This window comes from Thunnus thynnus, chromosome 23, assembly GCF_963924715.1.
Source record: "Thunnus thynnus chromosome 23, fThuThy2.1, whole genome shotgun sequence".
In the NCBI taxonomy this organism is placed as follows: Eukaryota; Metazoa; Chordata; class Actinopteri; order Scombriformes; family Scombridae; genus Thunnus; species Thunnus thynnus.
Genome location: NC_089539.1, coordinates 14,845,874 through 14,871,870, shown reverse-complemented (window position 1 = coordinate 14,871,870; position 25,997 = coordinate 14,845,874). Strand labels below are relative to the sequence as shown.

The 25,997-nt window shown below is 40.8% G+C and overlaps 1 protein-coding gene and 2 long non-coding RNA genes across 5 annotated transcripts in view; 1 reads left to right on the top strand and 2 right to left on the bottom strand.

The window, feature by feature from the left end:
• plxna4 (plexin A4) overlaps nt 1–9,817 on the top strand; it is a 243,640-nt gene extending 233,823 nt beyond the window's left edge. For both annotated transcript variants that reach the window (XM_067582264.1, XM_067582265.1), the window contains exons 30-32: nt 947–1,159; nt 4,361–4,511; nt 5,861–9,817. In XM_067582264.1, coding sequence (XP_067438365.1) covers nt 947–1,159; nt 4,361–4,511; nt 5,861–5,956 — 460 coding nt within the window. In that variant the 3' untranslated portion in view covers nt 5,957–9,817. The remainder of the gene's footprint in view (nt 1–946; nt 1,160–4,360; nt 4,512–5,860) is intronic.
• Nucleotides 1,080–5,930, bottom strand: LOC137176165 (uncharacterized). Its single transcript, XR_010925818.1, has 3 exons — nt 5,842–5,930; nt 3,866–3,946; nt 1,080–1,168 (listed from the first exon to the last, which is right to left on the bottom strand). It is a non-coding gene; the product is annotated as an uncharacterized lncRNA (long non-coding RNA).
• Nucleotides 6,222–25,997, bottom strand: part of LOC137176164 (uncharacterized) — an 87,845-nt gene continuing 68,069 nt past the window's right edge. Inside the window, exon 6 of one of the 2 annotated variants that reach the window (XR_010925816.1) lies at nt 6,222–6,304. This is a non-coding gene — a long non-coding RNA (uncharacterized lncRNA). Of the gene's footprint in view, nt 6,305–7,668; nt 7,792–25,997 lie in introns of those variants that run through there. The other variant, XR_010925815.1, reaches the window with a different exon arrangement.

Here is a 25,997-nt window from a genome sequence, read left to right as displayed (position 1 = left end):
GATTGTAGGGGAGCACTGCTGGTATTTAAATGATTGCATTTCATTTTTTATTGTTTTTTTCCCCCTCATCCTTTGATATTGTGCCACACATACAAATGCTTATGCAGGCCAGACCACAGTGTCTTTTCTGTTTGATTTTTGCTACGTCAGCTACAAGCGCATAGCCCAGAGAATAGTAAAGATACAGAGATCCAAGTAACACTCAGCTCTTTCTTAATACCACCTGAGCCCTTTCAATGCAGAGCACCGATAAAGCTGGCCCTATATCTATTCATTTTGGCAGAAACAAGCCAAGCAAGTAAACAGAGTTGTATATTTTTATTATTCTGGACAGGCGCAAAATAGGACCCACTTGCACGAACAAGGCAATATGAACTGTGTCACTGTGCGGCCCCCAGCAAGGACCCCTGGACACTGCTGGAAAAAATGAGAGCCAGCCACCACCTGGTTTTAAAGATAAAGGCTTTATTGAATTGAGCACAAACATCAAACAGAGCACATCAGCAACAGCGGGGCCCGTGTACTAGCAGTGCAAAGTGAATGAATCCTCATCCCCCTTCTGGTGCATAATATGTCCATGTCTATTGCCTGGCTGGCTGTTGCAAATATAAAAATGCCATTTAGGGACTAAATCTCAGAGCTGTTCAACCGGACACATACTGTTGTTTTACTTTACACTCTTTGTTCAGTTCCATCTCAGTTACAGAAAGCTCAAATAGCCATGCAAACAGAAGAACAATTCATGCAAAAGTCATTTTAATGACATGAAGCCTAACACAGCAAAATACAGTATTAACATACAAAAAATGTCTCATTAATTTTTTTTTGTCTCATTAGGTCTCAGACTTTCTTGTTAACGTTCTTGTTAATGACAAAGTAAAATTTTGTGTAATCTAAATTAGTTTGCAACTCATCAACTTTGTTCTTTTTGTCCACCTCCCTGCAGCCTACCTCTGCGTTTTTGGGTGAATGTGATCAAGAACCCCCAGTTTGTGTTTGACATCCATAAGAGCAGCATCACAGATGCCTGTCTGTCTGTGGTGGCCCAGACCTTCATGGACTCCTGCTCCACCTCAGAACACCGCCTTGGGAAGGACTCACCCTCTAACAAGCTGCTTTATGCCAAGGACATCCCCAGCTACAAGAGCTGGGTGGAGAGGTGAGCTGCCTATAAAAAGTACACATGCACAGATCAAACACTGGGGCTCTTATGTGAGCGAAAACTATCAGAAAACCTGCATTAGCCATGTTTCATTTCAACACACACACAATACGATTGTGGCACTGTGATCTATGGGCCATGAAACACAATCCAAATTATAACACAGTGGGAATGGATGGGAGCGCCCAGGGCAAGAGATCTACAGTCCAGAAAAGTCAGTGTGTTGGAAGGGTGTAGTGTGTGTGAAAAAAGAGAGAGAATTTTTGAAAGTAGCAGGCAGTAATTTGTTAAAATGAGAGTTTTATTAAATTTATTTGTCAGCAGGGGAGGCGAAAAGGTTCTGAATAAAAGATGGGGTACTGTGAAGCGGTTCAGAGTATTTATGTGTTGGTAGCTTTGGCGCTAGGTGAGCCTCAGGACGAGAATGTATGTGCGCTGCTTGAATGGGGGGAACCAAATGAGAAGCTTCAGGCTCAGGACTGTACTCATTAGTCCTGTGTGTGTCTGAGGTCTCCCATACACATGTGTGAGGAAATTGTGAGGGTCCTTTGCTGATTCATACAAAGAAATGTTTGGCTACTGTAAGCATAAAAATGATTTGTGTGGGCAGACCGTGCAGCAACTGCTACTGTAGGTGGCAGCACAGGCAGAATGTTTAGTTACTCTTTAAAGCATTCTCAGGGTTTGAGCAGATAATACTACACACATGCTGATCCTAAAGACGAAATATGTATGCTCTGGGATTTTCAGCAAATGTTGTGTTAAAGAATAAGATCATGTTCCTCCTGTGCCGTAGACCTCCATTATTGTCCAAAAACTATTAAAAACATGCCAATGAGCCACACCAGTCTGCTGCAACGGGGGACATATTCCTTCGCCCCAAAGACGATGGTTATCATAGTTTGTTCAGAATCAGCTCTAAAGACTAATAACAGCAATCACATTTTTAGTCTCAGAGCATTTTCTTGTATGACAGACGCCATTGCACATGCATGGGAATGCGGTTCTGTTTACAGTGCTAGATTGTAAATTTAAGTAACTTTAATATAGTGTTAAGAGGTTGTGATATGTAGCACGAGCTAGCGAAGCTGTAAACGGAACCACATTCCTGTGTATGCACAATGGTGTATGCTTTACAAGGAACTTCTCTGAGACTGAAAATGTGAACGCTGTTATTAGTCTTTGGAACCATCTCTAAACAAAGTACCGTAACAATTGCCTTTCGGGTGAATGAACATGTCACCCAGTGCAACGTGTGGCTCACTGACATATTTTTAATACTCTCTGGACAACGGAGGTCTACGGCACAGGGGGATAAGATATATCAGACTTTGGATACACACACACATACTTGTAAGTAGGATGAGGTAATTGTTGGTTTGGCTCTGCACATGAGATTTGTTGAAAACAAGAAAAATATAGAAAATTGCCAACCTTTTTTTTTTTTTTTAAACTGCTTTAACAATGCAACATTCCACTGTCATTAGCGAATACCCTCCAGTGGAACTGTGTTATCCAGTTAAAAAAGCCTCAGAGATACAGTAATGACTGAGTAAGAGTGGATCTAGTGCTGCTTGACTCTGCTGTCCAACCATGCCAAAGTCAGGGTCATGCCATAGAGAGGATTTAAAAAGCAGAATGCAGCAGCTATTAACCAAGGCTGGAAAGGGGAAGAATAGAAAGTGAACACTGTAGAGGTACCCTTCTCTCTCTCCTTCATGCTTCAGTTTAATTATAAAGATAGGACGTCCTTACCTGGTGCGCAGTCTAATGGAAATATGTTTAAGAAGGGAAATCTACTTTTCTTTACATCTCTGTAGAAACATAACACATGTAATCAATGAGTTTTTACAATGCTGTCTACAAAGATAACCATATGAAATGATGTAAGTCAACAACTGCACAAATATGCATATTTAACAGTTTGAGTCAGTTTTTTTTATAGACTTATTTAGGGCTGGTGCAGTTGGACAGAGCCATGATATCCCACAGAGCTTTTAACTTGCAACATTATGTTAATGTTGTTAATTTGGGAATGTGAAGTGAAGCGAGCTTTTGAGATATTGACACTTGAGTTGATGGTCTCCAGACAATGACAAATCCATCACGGCTGTCATAACATTATTTGTTTACAAGAGTGTTTCCATATGGATCAGTACATTTGCAAATCTAACGTTTTATGGCCCTTTGTTTAAATTAAAAGCATAATATATTATATCAGTACTAGGTCTTAAAATAGTATTTCAAAATACCCTAACGGCAGTCTTTCCATGAAGATCCTGCATTCACAAAGATTTGTTTTGGTATTATAGTGAAGTGTAGTGTCTTGTCTATGCCAGATGCATTCTAACATTGGCTCAGATGCATTGTGGCAGCACTTACAGTATAATTATGTGCATTATTTGAAAGAAAAATAACTGTCAAAGTTCATTATTTTTTCAAAAGAAACAGTCAAGAAAAGTTTAACATGTTTTGGGCTAACTAAATTTGGAAATGAGACTGAAAACAACCTCTCACCACTTTTTCAAAGCATTGAATTTTAGCTGTTTTTTTTTTTTTTATAAAAACTTTTTTCTGTAAACAAGCACACCTGGTCCCTACACTAACAATCCCCTGCTAGCAGCTCCCTACAACTGCCTTCCAGCACTGAGCAGGTGTTGATGTGTGTGTGACCTCTGTGCAAAGGCTATGAGCAACACCCACCTGCCTTTCCTTTAGTCAGTTTGCTCTGAAGATTTGCTTCCTGACAAATACTCTCTCTCTCATCCTCTCGAGTGGCTGGGGCTACAGGATTTTAATATGTAAATAACCAGCTTTAATTAACATAGTTGATGGGGGCAACACAGCTGCTGCTGACAGTGACTGATTGCCTTTACCTCATTGCAATGTGTGTGTATGTGTTGTGTTGTAGTGCTCAAGGTTGAAATCCCAGTCCTGTCAGTGTCTTCTATGACTCCATTTCAGTCATGTTACTATACAACCCACTTGTTGCCTCTTTACTACATGCATTAAATAACTTCAAAGAACTGCAAGGAGTAAATAAGCTCTGAGGAAAAGGCGGCACTGTCTACATTAAAACACAGCACTGGGTGTATTCTGTTTCCCAAATCATTTACAGTTTTTCTAACAATGTTCTCAGCAGTAAACATATTCCTAACAAGTGTTTGCTTTGTTTTACCTCCCCCTGTTTTTCAATAGGTACTACTCAGACATTAATAAGATGCCAGCGATCAGCGACCAGGACATGAACGCCTACTTGGCAGAACAGTCACGGATGCACATGAATGAGTTCAATACCATGAGCTCTCTCAGTGAGATTTATTCCTATGTGGGCAAATACACTGAGGAGGTATGTACTACTTTGGCTCAGGTACAGTACATGTCTAGACAACACCTATTTCTTACATTTTTATCAATTTAGCAAATAATACATTATAACATTTGTTATTGTGCTTTACATAATAAGGATAGAATAACAAAATACTTAAATTACATTGTCACATTTAAAGTTATTGATAGAAACCTGATACTGGAGAATATTAAATGGACAGGTTCAATTTTTCTTACTGTAATTATTCCTCCTGCTCATACTGACAGAGGATCCCCTCCAAATGTGCTTACAGGGGACAAAATCCAGAGTCCTCGTTTTGAGCAATAATGTATTTAAAGGTTTATCTGAGGATTAAGCCATTTAAGTAAGTCAAATAAAGTGTATATCTTCCACAGTTAGTCTCTTTACCTCTTTGTGTCTTGATGGACAGTGTTTTCTTGTTCAGCTGCAGAGGAAAGATAGTTACCAAAGGAGGGAGTTTGGCCCTAAAAAGAATAACTTTGAAAGATATTGACTTGATTAATTTGGACAGCTGAAGCTTCAGATATACTTTTAAATACATTTTTGCACAGACAGGGGACTGTAGATTTTGTTCTCCATCACAAAGATCTTTCAATGGTCAGTGAACAGGAGGTGTGGAGGTTGATTTAGTTTTTCCTGCCCTGCATAGTGTTTCAAATTCTCTCATGCTGCGTAAGGCCCAACATGCTTCACTTATCAGAGGGTCAGCCCGTTTGTTGAACTGTGGGGACTGGCAAAAGGACAGTTTTCTTTCACTCTTGAAATACCCATCCCCTGTAGGCATGAAAGGTGGCTCTCAAATGTTTGTAACATACTCCTTGGTGAAGGACGGCAGTTGTAGTCTGCTTGGATTCACAACAGTTACGGTGGATTCCAACATTCACTAGAGTGACAGAAAGCGCATTTAGTCACATAGTGAAGAAACTGAGTGTCCTTGCTAACTGCTATGAATTCAAGCTGTCAATAGCTGCTGTCCTCCAAAGGAGGAATCTACACCCACCTCAGAGCCACCTTTTAAGACTACATGGAGTGCGTATCTGACGCTAAAAGGATATGTTTCAGTAGAGTATTGCTTTAGCTGTTTTTAGGGTTGGCATATATGAGTTGTCAGTACACCCAGCAGTGATACAACATGTCTTTAGAATGCTGCATTTACTATAGTAGATATTGTCTACAGGAAATATTGAAATGAGTGAGCAAATACAAAACACACTGCAGGATGCTGTTATTATGCTACATTAGTAATGATCATATATCAGAACTGAAATTGATAGTAGTTTTGTTGTGTTTACTACTTCCAGTAATGTCTTTGTGTATCTGTGTTTACCTCAATGTCCTGCTGGCAGATTGTGTGTGCACTGGAGCAGGACGATGGAGCCAGGAAACAGAGGCTGGCCTTCAAGCTGGAGCAGGTGGTGGCCTTCATGAGTCTGGAGAGCTGAGGACCGCACTTCCCAGGGCGCACTGGGAAGAGACCCCGTCAGAAACCGAGCCGTGCCTGAGCGAAGACCTGTCCCCATCTTTTTCATCATGTGACTTCCTCCCTCCGCCTTTCAAAGATGATGACTTCTTCCTTGACCTTTTTTCTGCTTCCTCTTCCCCAAGAAATATTTTGTTTTCCTCATCCACTCTGCTGCATAGACTAGTTTACCTGAATATCTGAAGGGTGGTTCAGAGCTGAGGTTGGCGTCTCCCACAGTGCAATGCAGGGGATCCTTCAGCTTCACCACAGGGAGAGCTTCAAGGGGTGATTGCTTGAAAGCTGGCCATATTGGCATACTTCAGTCCCCCTGTTGGAAGAAAAGATGGGAAAAAAACATTTTTATGTTGCCTTCAAGAATTTACACTAAAAACCATAATGTTGGGAGTCCATTTTGTTGAGAACTTTTTTCAAAATAGGATAGATAAAATAAAACCATCTCTAGAGTCCAATTTATTGTAGTTCTATATTCAATATACGGAATCAAGAGGAAATATCAAAAATGATGACTGCAAGCCAAATGAACACCTCTGAAGAAAATTAATGCAAGGGTGGTTTGCCAAGTTTACACTGTACCTACAAGCGAAGCATACATATCTGCGAAATTTGGGGTGAGTCCAGGCAAACCTAGAATGTTCTTGTGTTCAATGTAGCTGGAGTTGTATTTAAGATAAAGACTGATGGGAGTAGGGAAGGATTAGTGCTTCTCTGAACTTTTCCTTTATTGAAACTTGACTGACACTTAAACTTTACAAACCAGAGCATCCCCAACCTATAGCCCTTTGCAACATTCGCACATTTTTCCTGCCCAGCGTACATTTACTTAAAAGAAAATGCTCATGATTTCTGCTTCCATCTGGCTTATGTGGCTACTGCAAATTAAACTATTAGACAAAACCCTGGAGGCCCCGACCTAAGTTGGATCCTCTATAAGAAGCACACAACCAACTCTGGACGACAGTGTTTTGACTGCTAATCCAACACCAGGAGCAGTCTTTGTCTGGCTCTTGCCACTTCCAATCTTGTGTCGCCACGGCGATGGTCTATCAAAGCACACACACAGACACACACACACACGCACAGATACATACACAATCAGCAGCTGCCCAAGATCCTGACTGCCCAGATATCTACGCCAACCCTGGAGGAGGGAAAGGGAAGAGCTGACTGAAATGTACTGGGTAAGAAACTGCTTGCTCATTAAAAATAAGAGGAACGATTCAATACAGTGTAGCCAGAGACGGCTGACTGCTACCTAAAGGGGCTCAGTTGAGAGAGAGTAGCACTTCTTTCCCAGGATGTTCTTATTTAAAGACTTTTGTGTGGAGAAATCAAACAAGATGGACTTAGTTGGTCAGCCAAAAACCAAAGGAGCTTGAAATTTTCAAAACGGTCAAAAATGTATTTGTAAAGTGCCACTGAGGAACTGACAAAAATGGACTATATGTAAAAGACAACCACTTCTTGGACAAAAAAAAATATTGTGTCTGGAACTTTAAGAAACCTGTGTGATTTTTCTGACCTCAGTGTGTCGAGGTGAGAGGCTGTGTGGGCGAGGTGATGTGATCCTCCTTTCTCTTTCCATCGCCCCGGGTTTCTCCAGTTCTCGGCACACCGTTCACCCTTGTGTCCGGCTCCTGACTAGCCAGTTTTCTTTTCTGTTTTGCACAAGCGTTGGAGATGGTAGCTAGTTGCATACGGCAAAACCCCAACTCTTGAGTGTGTAACTGTTGAGGCGCGCTTGTCTGTATTAGTGTAGTTGTCCTCAGTGGCGGCAGGGGGCGGCCTTCTCCATGCCTCAAAAAAAGAAAAAAAAAAAAATCTAATAAAGCGGAGCAGGAACAGAAGAAGTGAGCATCACAGCAGGATAAACAGAAAATGATAGACATTAAAAGTAGATAAGACTTGTTGGATGTGAACCCCCACTATGGGAGAGAGCGATTGAAAGAGAGATGATGGAGGCACCCTCCGTACCTTTTGACCTCTGCCCTTTCTTTTGCCTTGACAACGTGCCCCATGTGGTGATGTGAATGTGTGAAGACCGCCCTAGGTCCACCTTGGGTCCTTTATTGGCTTTTTAAGCGCATGTAAAACGTAAACAATTTAAGAAACTTATTTAAAAAAAAATGAAAAATAAGAAAATTAAGCCTTGCAATGATGATGTGGATGTGTTCTTTTATCTTTCTTTTGCTTGGAAGAATCGAGATGGGAAAAGTGGATTGTTGATGTAATAAAAACTATAACTTTCGTTTAAGGTGGAACCTTTATCCAGTTCAAACCCTACTGCAGAACCTCATGCCCATGGTTTTTGTGAAGTGTTAGATGCTAAATAAACACAGATATTATATACCCTTGCATGTTGACCTATTTGGATGGTATGAAATGGAACTGTCTTGCTCAAAGATATTTATGTACTTCTACTACTACTGCTAGGGACTTTAAGTCATTTACAAGCCAACTGTTCATTTTAAGATTATGGATCCCACACAGAACAACAAGATGACCATTTTTAATTTCTACTGTATGACCATCCTTCTTGTCCTGTTTACAGTGTCCTCCGTTACAGCCCATCAGTGTTTTGTGACAGCTGTGTCTCCTCTGTGGTTTTAGTTTTGGTACACAGAAGATGCAAGTAGAGTCTTGCTCTGTCTTTGCTGCTATTACATCTTGTTTTAGAGTTTTCTACTTCATTAGTAGAAAACGTCATCTTTTTTTTTAAAAATCATAATTGCTGAAATATTTTGCTCCATCAGTTGAGCCCAGAACAGAAAAGAAACATTTTTAGTGATGAAGCCCTCTTTTCAAATAACAAAAGAGGGGCATTTATTAAAACAAATAGATCTGGTTCAACAAATGTTCATTTCTTAAAAAGCAACAGAAGACTGCATCAGTTTGCCACCATGTATGTCACTAAATCCAGATTTTACTATCCCTTTCAATTTCCCTTCCAAAACACCTGGAAGAAACTATGTATAAATGTGCTTTATCCTAGAGATAATATTCTTACAGGAGGGGCACAAAAGGCTGATAGTAGACTGAGTTTGGCAAGTGACTGTTTCTTAGCCCTTATGTCAAATGTTTGTGAGATATCCAAGTCATTGTCCATTAATTACTGTCTGCAGGTATACAGTATGATGAATGTCTGTTGTTTCAACTTGGAGGGGTACATTCACAAGGTGTTTGCTGGACTTGTTATGTAGTAAACATATCAAACACATTCATATTTGATATTGGAAGATGAGGGGAATAGGAATTAATTTCGCAAATGAATGGTTAATCCATGTAAAGCTAGTATTGATATTTTAGGAAATACGACTGAAACACCTTTAGACAATTAAAATTAACTTCTTTCATTCATGTAGCTGAAGTAAACTGCGTTTAGATACCCAAAGTTTCCCCTCAGTCCTGGACTGTCATTGTGAATCTGCCCCCCAGTGCAACATCCTGTCTTTCATTTCTCCGTGCCCCGTCCCTTCCCCTGCAACAAAGGTTGTCTGCTAGTAGCCACCTCGTGTTGCCAAGAGCACAGATAAAGTTTCCACCTTCAAACGTTTTGTAGGAACTAAAAATGTCCTCCTAGCTCAGTGTTATAGCAGGTGTTACAGAAACATGCTAGAAAAGACTTTTACTAGACCATATTTGAAAGATAAAGAGTATCTTATCAAGAGATAAAAACGAAACCTGGGGGATATAAGGCGAGCTTCTCTAACTTTGTTATAATTAATTGTATACCTGTGTATGTAAATATAATGCATTCCTATTTTGCAGTCAAGAACAAAATACTATTTGTAATATAGAATAAACTTTATTATGAAACCAAGCATTTCATGATTGTTTTTGTTCATTTGTGTTGGTTTGCAAACAGCAGTCTTGTTGGAGGCTAATTGACAACAACTACATTTGAATTGTACTGTCATTGACAATCAAAGTTTAATTTGGAAAATATACAGTAATAGGAAATATCATGGTCTGAATATATAAGCACTGTGGGCCAAATTTAGACTTTGACAAACGTCATACTCCACTGGGAAACACAAGGCCTACTGCAAGATGAACACTTGGTGATAAATATTTAAAGGTCCAGTTAACCTCGAGGACTGACTGGGAGTGGAGCGATGCCAACAGTTTGCTGAAATCACCGAAATCCACCGAGAAATTCAGAGAAAAGCCACCACGAGTAAGTAGTTGTCTGCCCTAACAGGTGAAACAAAACTAACACAGGAGACTTGGGGAGATGTCAGTCAAGCATATTCTGTATTTCACCACACAGTCCTGAGATCAGGTACAATCTGACGACATGTGTGTGTGTGTGTGTGCCATGGCAGTAAAGTGGCTTTAAATTAAATATTGTGGCCATACTTTCTGACTAACACCAGTCCAAGCCATAAGCTAATGTATGTACATACAACTCCATACCCAGCAATAACCACTGACAGATAAAACACGATAAAAGCTTTGAATTCTAGAGGCTAGACTGTGTCTCAGCTAATGGCCCTAATTTTCCTTTCCATCCTAGTGACAGGTGCTATGCTAGCCAGGCTGGGTGTTCAGGGATGTTGCGGGCAACTCAGGTCTCCCACTGTCTGGTGCCAGACAGAGCAACAAAAGAATATCTACACACAGATGTGCAGAGATGCATAACAAAGAGCCATTTCCATTGTACTCTGGGATTTCTAATTATTCTTTGTGTTGTCGACTGAATGCATGTCAGACACAATAACAAATACTGAACTGTATATAGTAGCATGATAAGACCTCTACCATGAAAAGAAAATCCTCTGTGATTTTTAGAAAGATTCAGAATGACCCAAATCATTTCAGACTTTAAGTACTAAAATTATGATTTTTTTCTAATTAATTCAAAGCATATGGTCTAATTTTTCACAGCACTGGCATAAAGAAACTAAGGTTTTGAATAAATCTTTACAGAGGGGAAGTCATACTCCGAGTGCACAAATAGTAAATCAGCATTAGTACTTTAAAGCCTACCTTTAAGAGCAGGGATGAAACCTAGCACATACTGGTAACATCCAATTCAGTCAAATATTGTCAACACAGTAAACCGTGGTTTATTTTGGCTTACAGAGCAGCTTCCCTACCCAATGACAAAGCCATTTCATATTGGATAGAACAAAAACAAACATCCCCGCCAGTGGGAATAGAATGAACAGAGCTGGGCCAACAAATCAGCTACCAACGACTGGACTAACACTTGACTGGTTCAGTCTGTGTGAACCAGCTGATAGTAGCAGTAGATATTAGATGTACTGTACAGAGACATGTGTTTATGCAAGTGTTGGTATCCATTGTCCATTATGCTCCTAACACTACTATTTTGGTGTTTTTTTCAGCAAAAGTTGTTTTGAAAAGTGTAATGCGAATCTGGTCCTCATCTTCGTGAGGAAAAGTCAAATGTCACATTGCTGAAAAGGCTGAATGTACATCATCCAGATGTAAATTTACAACTTTTCAATTCCATCATCCAAGTTGGATTTGATAGTTAGAAACTGATTGATAGGGAATTTGCTCATTAATGAGTAAGGCTGACTCACTGGGCCTGGACCTCTCATTGTGTTTGACTCTAAGTCAGCCTATTACTACTCCAAGTGATACAAATGCTGCTTATCTCCTAATCTGAGTTGTGGTAAAATAAGCTCCAAGGGGTAAATCCATGGATCTTATTTATATTGTCAAGAAGCAGGTTACAAAAGCTTGTCTGGTCTAATGAGAGGTGTTTCCTGACGTGGTGTAACCCTTGTCATTATAATGCAGGGAAAGCACATTTCTGCTGCCAAAATAATTAGGGAAAGATTAGTTGAACCTGTAAACTTCTTCCACTTGAAGCCAATCTAGAAGACTTGAGGCTATTCAGGAAATCAAAGAGGGAAAGCGTGCCTCTAAGCACACGTCAGTCTACAAAGCTGTAGCTGTAGTTCTGCTAATACTGCAGTGAATACGTAACTGCTTTATTTTACTATACAATCTGCATTACTCAACATCATACATCAGTTTTTTTGTCGAATGGCTCATCGGGTTAGTTATCTCACAAACACAGCTTCCACAGAAAACATTGTGCATTATTTTTTACCCATATCAGAACCCTAATATAACAAGGCCATCTTGAAATACCTCCTCTGTGACAAAAATGACTTTAAAAGTCAGAGGTACGCTAAAAGAAGACAAGTAAATGGAAAACAGGAATGACAGACGAGGAAATAGAAAGTTCTGTGTAGCAGAGAAGGGCAGGGGATGTGTGAAGTGTAGAAAACAGAGTGACGACCCACTGAAGGGGTATGCCCGTAGACGGGAGGCTGCAGCACTACGACAAGCAGAGCGGTTGATGGGGAGGCAAGATTGAATTGGCCCAGTGTCACCCTCCATATACCAACCAGTGAACTGGGAGTAATGGGTGAGAAATAGAAAGAGGGAAGGTGGTGGGAGAAGAGAGAGAGAGGTGGAGAGAAGAGGGAGGGCCGCCAAGTGTCACCCTAATTTTCTGACTAGAGAGCTGGGAATAATGGAAGGGAGGAGAGAGGCAACTCTGAGGGGTGATGGGTTGAGAGAGGTTGGATGGAGGTAGCGAAGGGGGCAGGATGATAGAGAGCCGGCTATGATTGCTTTGCACCGGGGGTGGTTTTCCACACTCCCATGATCACCGCAGCCCTTTCACCCTAAACCCCCACCCTGCCATTGCATCCACACACACACACACACACACACACATACACTGATGTGATGTGGCCATGGAGAAAAAAAAAAAAAAAAAAGATTATGGTCTGTCCACATAGAGATAGAGTGATGGACACATAAGGAGAAAAAGAGAGAAGTTTGAGGCAATCAGTGTTAGAGGGCATGCAGGGTTACAGGACTGGATAATCAATACGGCTGAACCTGCTGCTTTGGGGACTTGAACCCATATTCATCCCCTGACCACCTCAGCTTAAAAGACTTATCTTCAAGACAAGAGACTATTAGATTTACTGTCAACAGAGCAATTCAAAAGATTAATATCACTCTATCAGCTGCTGTGTCAGTTCTTTCACAAAGAAAGACACGCTTGGCTAACAGGTCCAAGAAGGAAAACTACTGTAATGTTGGAGAAAAACACAAGGAAACAAATGTTAAAGAATTGTAAGTGGAATGCTGAGCACATAATGGCGTACTGACATATGGAGACTGCAGAGAACATTACATGTCCATCATTTACAATGATGGCACATACAGCTCGGTTATCTTGAGGTATAAAAACACTTCAAGCTTAGTAATGGTTTGGCCTGGCTAATGGTGCCAGCCTGTCTCCTGCCTGTGATGTATCTCTAACACTCACTGGCTTTGGAGCATAAAGAGTGCAGAAGGAAAGAAGTGGTTTTTATGTGAGACTTAGAGGTGTCAAACCGTACAAGATGCTAAGAGCTTAAACCTTTTTCATCATCTTTTCTCCTTTGCGCTTTTTATTTTTCAAAAGGTTGCATCTTAAAGTTCACTCATCTTTCACGGTTCACACTACAGAGTGTTTGCAAGCTATTAGTGTTTTTTAATGACTCTGTAACACTATGACAGTCAGTTCAGCAGCTGCAATAACTATGAAAAATTGAGTTAAAATGTTTTGGTTTTTGCTATAACATACTGCCAAAAATAATTTTTATAATCCATCCGATCTCTTTCCTCGCCAAACATAGTTATTAGAGCATCTGGGTATTGACTGTGATTTGGACTTTTGGAGTGAGGTTTCTGGTGTGGCTCCCTGTCATGTGGATAACTGGCTACTTTGTCGACTGCCTGACTGGCAGGACAGATGAATTGATGATAGGAGTGCAGCCTGGACGCTGGTTGACGGGTCTAATTTCAGCAGTGGACTCAGAGATATTGACAACTGCACACGAGCAGATGGGAGCAATTACCGATATTAGTCCATTCTCCTCCGTCTGCTCTGTCTTGGTAAACATTTGTGTTGCTGGCGGCAGCAGGGAGAGAGTGGGAAAGAAATCAGACAGACTCAATGTTAAAGCCAGGAACACCCTAAACAGTACAGATGGAGAATGAAGACAAGTCTGAGTCCGTCAAAAGGTTTCACAACAAAGACTTTGAACGCTGAAGTAACCTTCAAGTTGGGACAGGGTGTGTAAGTGTGTGTTAGTTAAATTAGTGAGTAACACCTAGTGTGTGATCAGTCAGCTTACGGCATGAGAAGCTAATATTAGGAGAAACTGTCTAAAACGATGAGTTCTGTTTATGCTCAAATGTGTTTTTGATACATGATTCTTCTTCTTCCTCTCCAACTGCAACTCCCTGACCACCACCACCACCAGCACCTGATAAATCAGCTGCACACTACAGAGTCTAGACACATCCTGTTATGCTAAAAATTGCCACTGATCTTACACAACCCTGCTTCTGCCCACACACAAACACAAACACACACACACTCTACATGCTCTGAAGTCTCTCCTTTATGGGCTCCACAAATCTTCTCCCCCATTTCGACTCCTAATCAATAACAACCATGCAATTCGTTCTAAATTGCACATTTGCTCCACGGGCTCCAGTACCATATGCTCTCACCGAAACACGAATTACCAAAGCTGTGTGAGCCTATACAACACAGTAAATTGATTATCTGGTGGAGAAGTACATTGAATTTATTATTACTTTATTGTCGGCTTACATGTCCAGCACGTTCGTCCTGTTGATAATGGATTATAACTGTGCAACAGACAGGTAGGAATCTAACAATCCGCCTGCTTCATAAACATGGAAACGTGCTTAAGCTACAGGAAGAGGAAATGCTTTTCAGAGAGTAATTGATTTGGCTCAACACTGTGACAGATGTACACTTAACTGCTCTTCCTCATGTTACAAACCATCATAAAACACACTTTAGCCATGAATTATACTACCACATTCAAAACATGTAACAAAAGCAAACCTACAAAAGCCTACCTGTGGTTTCACATTTGGAAATACTGTTTGCAATGGTGCATTTTCATACCAGTTCTATACGTTTGTCGGTCACAACAAAGACAGACTAAAAATTAAAATGCCAGTAATATTATGTAATAATCATCTTCTCAGCTCATGTGTACGCTAAAAGGAATAGTTTGTAATTTTGAGAAATACTAATATTCGCTTCTTGCTGAGGTTCATAGGGCGCAGTAACTTCCTGGAGTCATCATTGGTTGCCTGGCAACCTCCCAGGTTGTGTCTGCCTAAAAAATAGTCTGGTACATAACCCTCTGTCATTTTTACACTTTGTACGGATTAAACAAACAAGATATAATGTGTTAATAAGTGAGCTTTGGTGCTGTTAGGTGAATTGTTGTTACCTTTGGACAGAGCCAGGCTAAATATTTCCTTCTGTTTCCATTCTATGTGCTAAGCTAAGCTAACCAGCTGTAGGCAGTAGCTTAATATTTAGCATATAAATGTGAGAAGAGTGTTGATCTTCTCATCTTACACTTGGCAAGAAAACAAAGTGTATTTCCCGAACTATTCCTTTAATTGAAACAGTAGCTAAAGATGGCAAAAGTAACTTTTCGTATGCTATTCTAGTATTAAGATTTTTATCCAATCATAGAATGACAAATATTAGACATCAAGCCATTCGGTACTCACAGTGGTCTGAAAATTTTTCTTGTTCATTGTTAAGAGCAGATGCAATAGTGCCATGAAACACAAAGGGATATCAAATGCAGTAAGTTGTAGAATAGAATATATAAAAAATAAAAATAAAATGACAAAATTTCTGCCGTTTAGTACAGAATAAAACAATGTCTATGATCATATTTGAAAACTGAAAAAAATCATTCATCAATCATTGTCAGAGGAATCAGTGTTTCTGAGAGCTGCTCTGGTGGGGCAGCAGACAAAGGGCAGCCCTCTATCATCGTCAGCCACCTGTGGGCTTTTGTTCCTGGCTCAGTCACTCTACTCATTCCCCCCATGTTAGACTGTCTACAATGGACAGGAGCCCATCAGCTGGTCTCTGTGCTGGCCCATCTCTGTGGGCTGACTGCTGCATGATCCACAAAGAAGAATCCCACCAGACACAGTCACATAGAGATTAACACAAATACCCCCCCACACCCACCCAAAACAAAACACACCATTCACGAACAAAGCCGCGCACGTTTTCACAGCTTCTCCAGCAACAACATTATGAATATGAATAAGCTTCTGGCCCAGACTTTAGCAGCCTGTGCCATTCTGTACTGCGTTCAAGCCCTCAAGATGTCAACACAGAGACAGAAGGGCAAACTGAGAAACAAATCTGACAACACAGTGTGGGCTATAGGCATTAGCCAGTGATTGGGGGCTAAAAAGGAGCTTGTCCTAGCATTGTCCCAATGCGCTTTATTTAGCAGAGCAAATCTGAACCAGGCACAGTGACTGCCACTGTGCAGTAAATGCCCATGTGGTGAACTAAAAGTAGGTATTTCAAAAGGGCTGACAAGTCAAAAGACTTGTGACGACAGCTTGCTGAGAGGGTACAGATTGCAGAGGGGTAGGAACGATGGCAGAAAGATCGTCCTCTAATCCAATTCAGCGGCAGCCATTTGAATAATTGATGTGGGGACATAAATTGGTCCATTCCAGATGTCCCCTGCACCCTTAATCAATACTGATTCCCTTAATCAATGGTTGGCTGGCCAGCCCAAGGCTTTGGCTGTTCTCCCCCCGCGCAGCCATGCTGTAGCCAAAGCTTCCCACAGTCTGAGTCACAGGTGGTTGGCTGCAAAGTGGCTGTTTGCAGTGATAGGCTCTGGGTAATTGAGGCTCTTACCCTGCGGGGTTGGGGTGGTGAGAACGGCGATGGGGACCGCAGATTGGTCTGGTGTCTAGAGGAGGCACATGGCTTCCACTGGGAAATGACTGTAGAGAGATTCCAAGACTGCCTTGAAAAGAAAACTTTCCTCGTGTACAGGCTGAATTGATTAATTAAAATGAGGACAAACATGGGAGGACAGTAGGCTGTTAGCTAGCTAGACTGATAGTCAGTCTTATAGATGGAGCCAAGGGCGTGGAGACACTCTCACACTGCATAAATAACCTGAACCTGCTCATTTTCATGCTAATAATCTAGCGCTAGCGTAAAGACTGACAAATAGAATCCACACACACAGGCAGATAATGGTGGGCAGAGGGAGCTGTGTGCAAGGGTGCCAGGACAGAGTGCAGCACAGGAGTGTGTGACAGCTGGGTGGCACAGCTGGGGGAGACAGATAACCCTCAGTTTGTAGGAGCTTACAAAACAGCCGCATCCCTCCTCAGAAGACTGAACATAACTTCACCTGGCTCTGCTCTCTCTCTCTTCCTCCCTCTGTACCCGTTGCTCTTGTTGTCCCTCTAAACGCTTCTCTCTTTCAAGATGCATCTCCGTTTCTATCTTCACAATCCCTGTGCCTGTTACATCCCTCCCATTTTCAATGTCCTCTTTATATCTTGTCTCTTTTTCCAAATGTAGCCCGAGGCTGACACAACACCGTCGGAGTACACCTTGCCAGAGTGGTCCTGAGGCTGATAGCAGGACACTGCAGTGATCCATCAATGTTCCCTCTTTTTGGGAAAGAACATCACATCAGTGTCTGCAGACTACGGCCATCAACAGGTAGAAAGTCCAGGAAGTGAACTGGTTAAAGAACAGAACAAAGAGATTTCACTATGCTTGAAACAACCAAGCAAATACACTACTGCTCAGTAAGAGGCTGAATGACTGAAATAACTAAAGCTGTAGTTAATTGATTTTTGGCCACTAGCTGGCAGAAAAACATCAAAACAAGTTGTAACTAACAATTATTTTTTATTATCGATTATTTTCTAAATTAATTGATTAGTTGTTTGGTCTATATGTGTAAATATCTAAATGTCAGAAAATAGTGAAAAATAGCAATCATTGTTGATACCAGAACCAGAGACTTTGGCATTTCTTTCTTCAAAAATTACTCAAAATGATTCATCAATAACCAAAATAGTTGGAGATTAGTTGTCTGTCAATTGACCAATCAATTAATTGACTAGTCATTGCATACATATTAATGGCCTTACGAAGTTGTCATGAATAAGGTGTTGGAAAACAAAATAACATGGAGGAATGTTTGTATTCTGGCCTTCTCACAAATTTAGTTCAGTTTTTACTCTTTTAACATCAGAGAAAAATATCTGGGTCTTCTCGCTAGATGTTCATCGTTCTGCACTGGACAGTTTGCAAACTTTGTGCTGTTTGGTGATGGGCAGCTACTGCAAAGTGGGTTAATTGTGCTTGTTTGCTGAGAATGGCTGTAAATGTGCTATAAAACAATGAGCTAAAATGAATTTAAAAAGCATCATAGAGCTGCAGAGTGTAGGTGCTATTTCATTGTGATTTTGGCATAGTTATTGACCCTCTCACATTATGCAGTTATTTGATTCAAAGTAAATATTAAAAACATTATAGTTTACTACTACTGTAATTGTACATTTTGTTAAACTAAGTCAGAAACATTTGCTGCGTGACTAGATACTGTAGTACTAAATTCTTCCAGTTGAACATACAGTAAGGTGATGTGGGTAAGCACACTTGTTTGCATCCGTATTGGCATAACGTAAGCATGTGTTGCATATATGCACTATATGTAAACTGTATGTCATGTGTGTTTGCCTTTGATAAATGTGAAGTTCAATATCTCCTTTCTTAAACGTGGCCCTCGACTTTGAAGCGCTGCTGGGATCTGCCTGGCTCTCTGACAGCATCCTTGGAGGGAGGTGTTGCCATAATCAATTTACACAGCAATCACAGATCTGCACACAGCGACCTTCAACAAGTCCTTGAACGCAATCTCTCTCCGCCGATCAAAAGTCATCAGCAGAAAATGATTAATGAATTGGTTGTTTATGCGTGCATTTCAAGTCACAATAATTGCAATTTGTCAATAGCTTTGCTGCAGCAGTGATTGTTGACAAGATGGAAAGAGGCTATATTATGACACTGATATGACAAGCAAATTACTCTGAATTTTAGGAATGAATAGAAGTATTAATATGTGACAAAGAGTTGAAACGTAAAGCAGAAAGGGAACATAGAGAGAGACAGTGAAGGGAGGTTGTTTCCTGTGAAGTTATTAAACATTTAAGATTAAGAACAAGTCCCTTTTATAAAAGGCAGCTGCAGCAATAAAAGTGTGAGCTGTCGGAATCAGCAACTGCAACAAACTCATAACAGAGCCCCTTTATTTGTGACTGCAGTAGAAAAGCTGTCAACTTCATACTGGTATTTTCTTCCATTTCTGTGCTACATAAATCCCTATAATGTCTGGTGTTTATTTTACTGGCTACCCGCAGGAAAAAAAAAATCCAACTGGGTGAAGGCTTGCTGTATTCTGTCAAGGAGGAGATATGGCGGAGCAAGACACTTGTTGTGAGATGCTCGCTCACTGTCAGTATCCATCTGTTTACCTCGCTGCCAAAATGGAGGTTGTGATGGAAAACAAGCGATCTTCAAAGGGCATTAAAAATGAATGAGGGGAATGAACAGATCACACAGGGCTTTCCAAAGCACTCAGGCCATTTCATGCCCTAGGTTGGGAGATCGCCACTTTCACTGTAAAACATTGCACCATAACAAGATAATATCAAATCCCCTGCTGCTCCAAGACAGAAACACACATACCACTAATGAGCCAAGCAATTAACTTCCAAACGTGCAAGAAAACTTTGTCAGCAGGGAGATAAACAGACCTGCTGTCTGTATAAGAGGAAATATAAATGATTGCAGCCCTGTTTTAATCAGTCTTAAGAGGTGAGAGCTTGTGGGAGGACATGGTTTTGGTACTAAATCTGCTAATCGGTCATCTTGACACAGGTGTTGACAGCCTGTCATTGTGAGGTGACAGTGTTACAGTATGTCCAACAGCTCCTCACAGGGGTGTATCTGACAGATCTGGTGTTGGTTTTGACTCTTAATGGGCCCTTGGGTCACACAGCAGCCAGCCAGAGTGTCATTTAGGGGTCCAGAGGGCTTAGTCTGGTCTACCAAACACACGCACAGCCCCGGTGGTAACCAGGCACATCATTGTCAGTGAGCAGGGAGAAGGTTTGTGTGTGTGTGTAGAGTTTGTGTGTTGCATGCCGTGGCAGTGTGCAGATGGAGGGGGCTGTCTGTAAGGAAAAAGAACAGATTGACGGAGCAGAGAGGGAAATGCACTTTTCAAATGTCACCTTGCCTTGCCACCCTTTACGCTGAGGGAAAGAATGGTGTGAAATAGAGCACCCAGAGAAAATAGCTTGAGGAGAGAATGAAGAACATGACTCCTCATTTTGTGGCGCACACAAAGTGGAAAAAAACCCTCAAATTCTCTGGTATGTTGTTCAGGTTTTAACAGTTTGTAAGGTACAGGACCTTAAGCTACAGACTCTCTCTTGAACCTCAAATCACCCTGTTTTTTCCCCCTCATTCTTTAACTACTAATGATATACAATACAGTCAGTGTGCACATTATTATGGACACTTATTTTTTTAGGAAATGCACTGCTAAGATGAAGCCACTGATTTTGTATTTTGCTGGTCTAAAGAAGTCTGGACATCTCAACAGCTAAATTTAGTTCAAAGTGAAAATTTTGTGGACGACTATTTTACATATACAAGGGCTGTTTCAGCAGCATTAACACTGTGAAGTAGTACATAATTACATGTTGAAATTTAGTCTGTCTTGCCTGTCAGTCAGTCCACCACTTTAGTGAAGACTGAAATATCTCCACAACTACAGGATGGATTGCTATGAAACTTTGTACACACATTCCTGATCCCCAGACGATGAATTCTACTGACTTTGCTTATCCTCCCCGACCTTTGCTGTAGCGCCACTGGGAAGTTAACATTTGTGGTTCAGAGAGATATATCTGGACAACTATTGAATAGATTGTTGCGAAACTTGCTACAGGTAGTCAAGTTCAGTTTGAGAGAATAAATTCAACTTTCAAATTCAACACCGTTAGTGATCCCAGGACTTTTCCTCTATCACTACCACCAGGTCAAAGTTTTCATTCTTTCAGTGAAATATATCATCATCTACTTGGATTGGCACCAACTATATTCATGGTTCACAGACAATGAAAAGTTATCTTCACCCTTTAAGACCTGTGATTTTTACTCAGAAATACAATTAGTCAGTAGCATATTTTTGCAAAGCTGCAGTAGTTTGGATATTTTCAGTCACTGGAAACATTGAGTCAGCCAGGTCACATGGATTAGATTATTATGTGCACGTAGAATACAAACAACATTAATGTTTTGGCATCTAGGCTCTGACTATGTTGCTGGGTGGAGGTGGGGCTTTTGAAATGCAATATGAGCAGGAGCTGCAGCAGCGTAGCTTTCAGGTGAGCAGTGTAGCAGCAGGTATGCAGCGAAAGAATGAGCAGAGCACAGATGACTTGAGTGGACCGCCATGAATAAAAAGTTGTGTTGGATTTATGGAACAGTGAGAGAAGTAAGTGTAGATGCAGACCTGAGTTAGACTGCCTGAACTAGATAGCAGGCTTTGCTACATTTATGTCACTTAGTTAATAGTTACGGGCTTAAGGTGTGGTTATGCACAAAGATAAACAAACACAAACATTTTAACTTTTCTTCATTCTAAATATATCACAAAGGCTCTGCTATAGGAACTGCAGGCTTAACTTACTTAAGATTCATGACTGTAAAAGTGTAGTGAAATATTTTTGCGTCAGTGACCCCAGCAACTCTTTTCTTCTACTTTCTACTTGTCCCAACCTAATTCATGTACTTACAAGTCCTGCAATTTCTCTTTCACTGTATCTCTCTCATACATATGTAAACATAAAAAAAGAAAGATATTGTGAAGATACATTTGACATCCAAGGAAAGGAACAACTAAATAGCTCTCCACCTCAGGCTGAAGTAGTGTAGATACTAATGGTGCATAGTGGCTGAAAGGATTGAAAGTCACTTCTGTGACACAATAGAGTCTCTGTGCTACAGTAGAGTGCAACACATTACTGAGAGAAAACCTTACATTATGGTTCGACTGCAAAAGCTCACACTATTCACTTGCAACAACAGGTTCCTTTTTCACTCTCTGTCGCAACAGCATGCTGAAAGGAGGTGCTGACCCTCAATAACATTAAATAACTTGAAAGAGACATATTGAGAGTTAATCCCACAATTTAAAGGCCAGATCTGCCACCAGATCTCTAATCGCTCATGCAGTATACAACAGTAATGGCTGAAGCACAGATCATTACATAGTTATTACATACAGGTATAGCCCCCGTGCAAAAGTCAACATTTTCAGTTGTTGCGCCAATCGGACTCTAAATGTTCAGTAGAACCGTTCACAATTCATTCAGAGCATGCCCTTTCTTTAATTGGTAAACACTTGGGTGCTGAAGTAGATCCACACTCTGTTTAAAAGTATATCGCTGATCCCAGCTGAGCGACGTGATGTGACGTGTGATCTATCCGCTCTATGCCAGAAAGGAAGTTTGACACCGTCTCCCCCCACACTTCAAAAACACATCAATCAAGTCAGTCAAAAATGTCAGAGACCTTCTACTTGTCATTGCGGGCTACTTTGCGGTGATTGATGATATGATGGTCGTCTCCCTTCATCCCTACCCTCCAAATCCCGTCACTAACCCATGCATCAATTTGCACACCATGTGAAAAATAACAAATGATAACGATTTGAAAAATGATTCACAATATCCTCTAGCAATTTAGATAAACAATTCCCTTTTACTAAAAGGAGGGAGCAAAACAGAGACAGACGGCGACAGAGAGGGAGAGAGGGAGATGTGCCAGCATTGCCTTCTATATTGACATTTATGGCTTAGAGGCTGTGAGAAAATGTGCATAAGGGTGTCTGTGCGTACGTCTGTGTGTGTGTGTGTGTGTGTGTCTTGAGAACAGAGGATGCTTTGAATATTTGATGCATGTTGAAGGCTACAGTGGCCTCTATAGGCAGTGTATGTATACAAAGACCCATTAAGACCCATTAAGCTGCGTTCTCAAGGGGAAGGTGTGATAGGGAGAGATTCAGGCTGCCAACGTTGTCCTAACACATATCTGTCCGTACCGACTCAAACTGGCTTCAATATAAATACCCTCGAGGATTTTTCCGTCTTTCCCTTCCTTGTCCCCTCTTATTTGTCTTTCACAGACTCTCTCTTCTTCCATCCACCACTTTCTAAAATGTTTTCATGCATTTCCATCATCTTATTGCTCTCTTCTTCTTATCTCCTACTAACATGATTTGTCTGTTTCACTCAATATCCACATGTATCCTCTTTAGCATTCTGTTTTACATGCTGCTATCCCCTCCCTCCCTTGCTCAGAACTGTCAAATGGCTTCATGAAATGAGCTGGAGAGATGATGAGAGAGATTGCCATCCTAATAGTGTGACATGAAGCATTGTACCAGGCCACTTTGATAAATGAGTTTAACCGAACACTTGCTCTGTGGTGAACCATGCTAATTAGGCACAGCAACCCAAACAAAGATGTCTCCTGCTAATTGAGGTGAGGTCAGAGGGATTGAGGGGAGTGTGGACATGCCTGTGACTGTGTCAGAGAAAGAAAGCTCCAACTCATCTGTCTGTGGGCTGCTTGTATGTGTGTGTGTTTGCATGTTTGCCCACTGGGAGTTGACCTGATATCCCCTTCGGGGAGCTGGTAATGGCGGTCTTTCCCTTTGAGTATTTGCTTTGTGGCTGAAGACAGAAGGTTAGTGGATGACCTTGTTTCCCAAGTGCAATGAGACTTGTCCCCTCCACTGTAGCACAGTTACTATCCCACTTTTGCCATTATAATTCTAGCGGGGATCTGTGTGAGGCCAGTGTGAAAATTGAAAAAGCAAGGGCAAACCACTCACTTCATACTCAAATTACATAAGCCACTTGCATATCGATTCCATCTATGCATTTAAATGGATCTGTGGAGGGACACTGGGCTCTATACTGCCCAGTTCAGTCTCTTAAATAAACATTATTGATATGTTTAGAGCAACTAGAAATGACCTCTGCTGTTTAGCCTCTCATCATTGATATTATTGGCGTGTTTACAATAACTGAATGGCTGTGCATCTGTCATTCTTAGGATATCCATATGTTCTTGATTGATCGCAAATAGTAAGAGAAATGCCTTTGGACAGCAATATGCTCACAGGTCATTAGGGACATGAGAGGAAGTAGTAGAAGGAGGGCTTCAGGACTAAGGAAGGGAGGGGTAGAGGGATTCAAGAAAGAGGTGTTTACTGTAAATGTATATCATTACAGACCATATATATCCAATTAAAGTGCAAGAAATGTGCTCACATGCATTTAAAATATTAACTTCCTACCTTAAGTCAGAGAAAAAGCTGGGATTTCACTTTTAAAGCCTAGACAAATGTCTGATTTGACTATCTTCACTTTGAAAACATGATGACTCACTGATGACTCACATTAGCACCTGGCCACTACACTGTATGTTGTTCTGTTGCCATGTTATTAGCTCATATTGGCTTCTGACAAATAGTGTATATTTGTACAAATTAAAGTACATAGTATAAGTTTTAGATGGCTGGACTTATGTATTTTACCCTTATTTTCAATCAGCTGCCCTCACTATGCATGTAGGTGTGCAGCTATGCAGCAAACTAAACACATTTAAAGGTAAACGACAAGGTGGAGGCCTTCATAGTGTTTATGTGTAGCAATTATGAAATTGTGAAAATAGTACTGAACAAGAAATGCAGCGACAGTGTTCATAAAGCCAAAATCACTCCCTATTTACAATATAGTGCACTATATTTACCGTCCACCATTTTTTTTGAGTGTCCAAATTCTATATTGTGCATCTAAAAGATTTGTAATATCTGTGGCATGTACACTACTTTCTGCTAACAATGCAATTATAGATGTGAAAATTACCATTGTACGACTGTGCAGTTGTCAGTAATGACGCAAAATGATGATGGATTGGTTAATGTCAAAATGTCAATGTAGTGCTCACTATTGAGTGTCTATTATATAAGGAGTAGTGAGGTATGAATGATGGAGTGATTTCAGACATAGCCTTGGTACAATATTATTTACAACTAAAACTCCAATTTTAATGTTCAAAATTTACTGTCATATTTACTGTTATTGTAAATTTTAACAGGAGCAGATGACAGTCTTGCAAGTCCTTTGGGAGACATAACCTATTGTCATCACTGTTTGTTGTTTGAGCTCTCAAACAAACCTGATTCTTGGTCACAAAGTCACTTTTAGTTTTTGTGTTCAAAACGGGGATATCAGCATTGTTATAAAAAAAAAAACTATTGAATACCAATATGGGTGTCAAAGATCCCATATCAGTCAGAGTCAAATGCACATACCATGTTTATCGGTAATACCAGCAATCTGTTTATGAGTGTGGTGGGCATCTAGCTAGACTGCCAGTGTACGCACAGGGAGGCCAAATTGCACCCGTCAGGTAATACAAAGTAAGACAAAGTTTCTCATTATAGTGGCTATCAATTTCAATAGCAGCAGCGTGTGTGATATTTACATACTGGCATCACAGGATCCAACACCCTACCATCATTATGAATATGAGGTCAGGGGAGGCATGCTGACAGCAGCTCAGACACATTTTTGACAAGTATCTCCCTAAATGGTCTATTTCACAGAACCTTGAGCAAAGTGTTGTCTTGGTAACTCAAGGTGCACTTTCTCATTTGTCAGACGGGAATGGGGGTGTAGGTTTAGATGGGGGGAGAAACTAAGGTCCATTAAAGCCCCACTGGGAGGGCTCATACATATTTAAGTGGGTTAGATTAAAGGTTGGTCGGCTGGGAGTAGCGTGTGCCAACCAAGACTGAACCTTCTTCTGTGACATGTCATTAACCCTTTAATTGACTAATGGGTGGTGAGGTTGCAGATATGAGCTAATGTAGCCATTTCTCAATGCAAATGTTGGCAGTGTGTGCACACTATTCTTCAGCAATGGGCTGTGGAATTGATGGGCACTGACAAATGGACTCTAG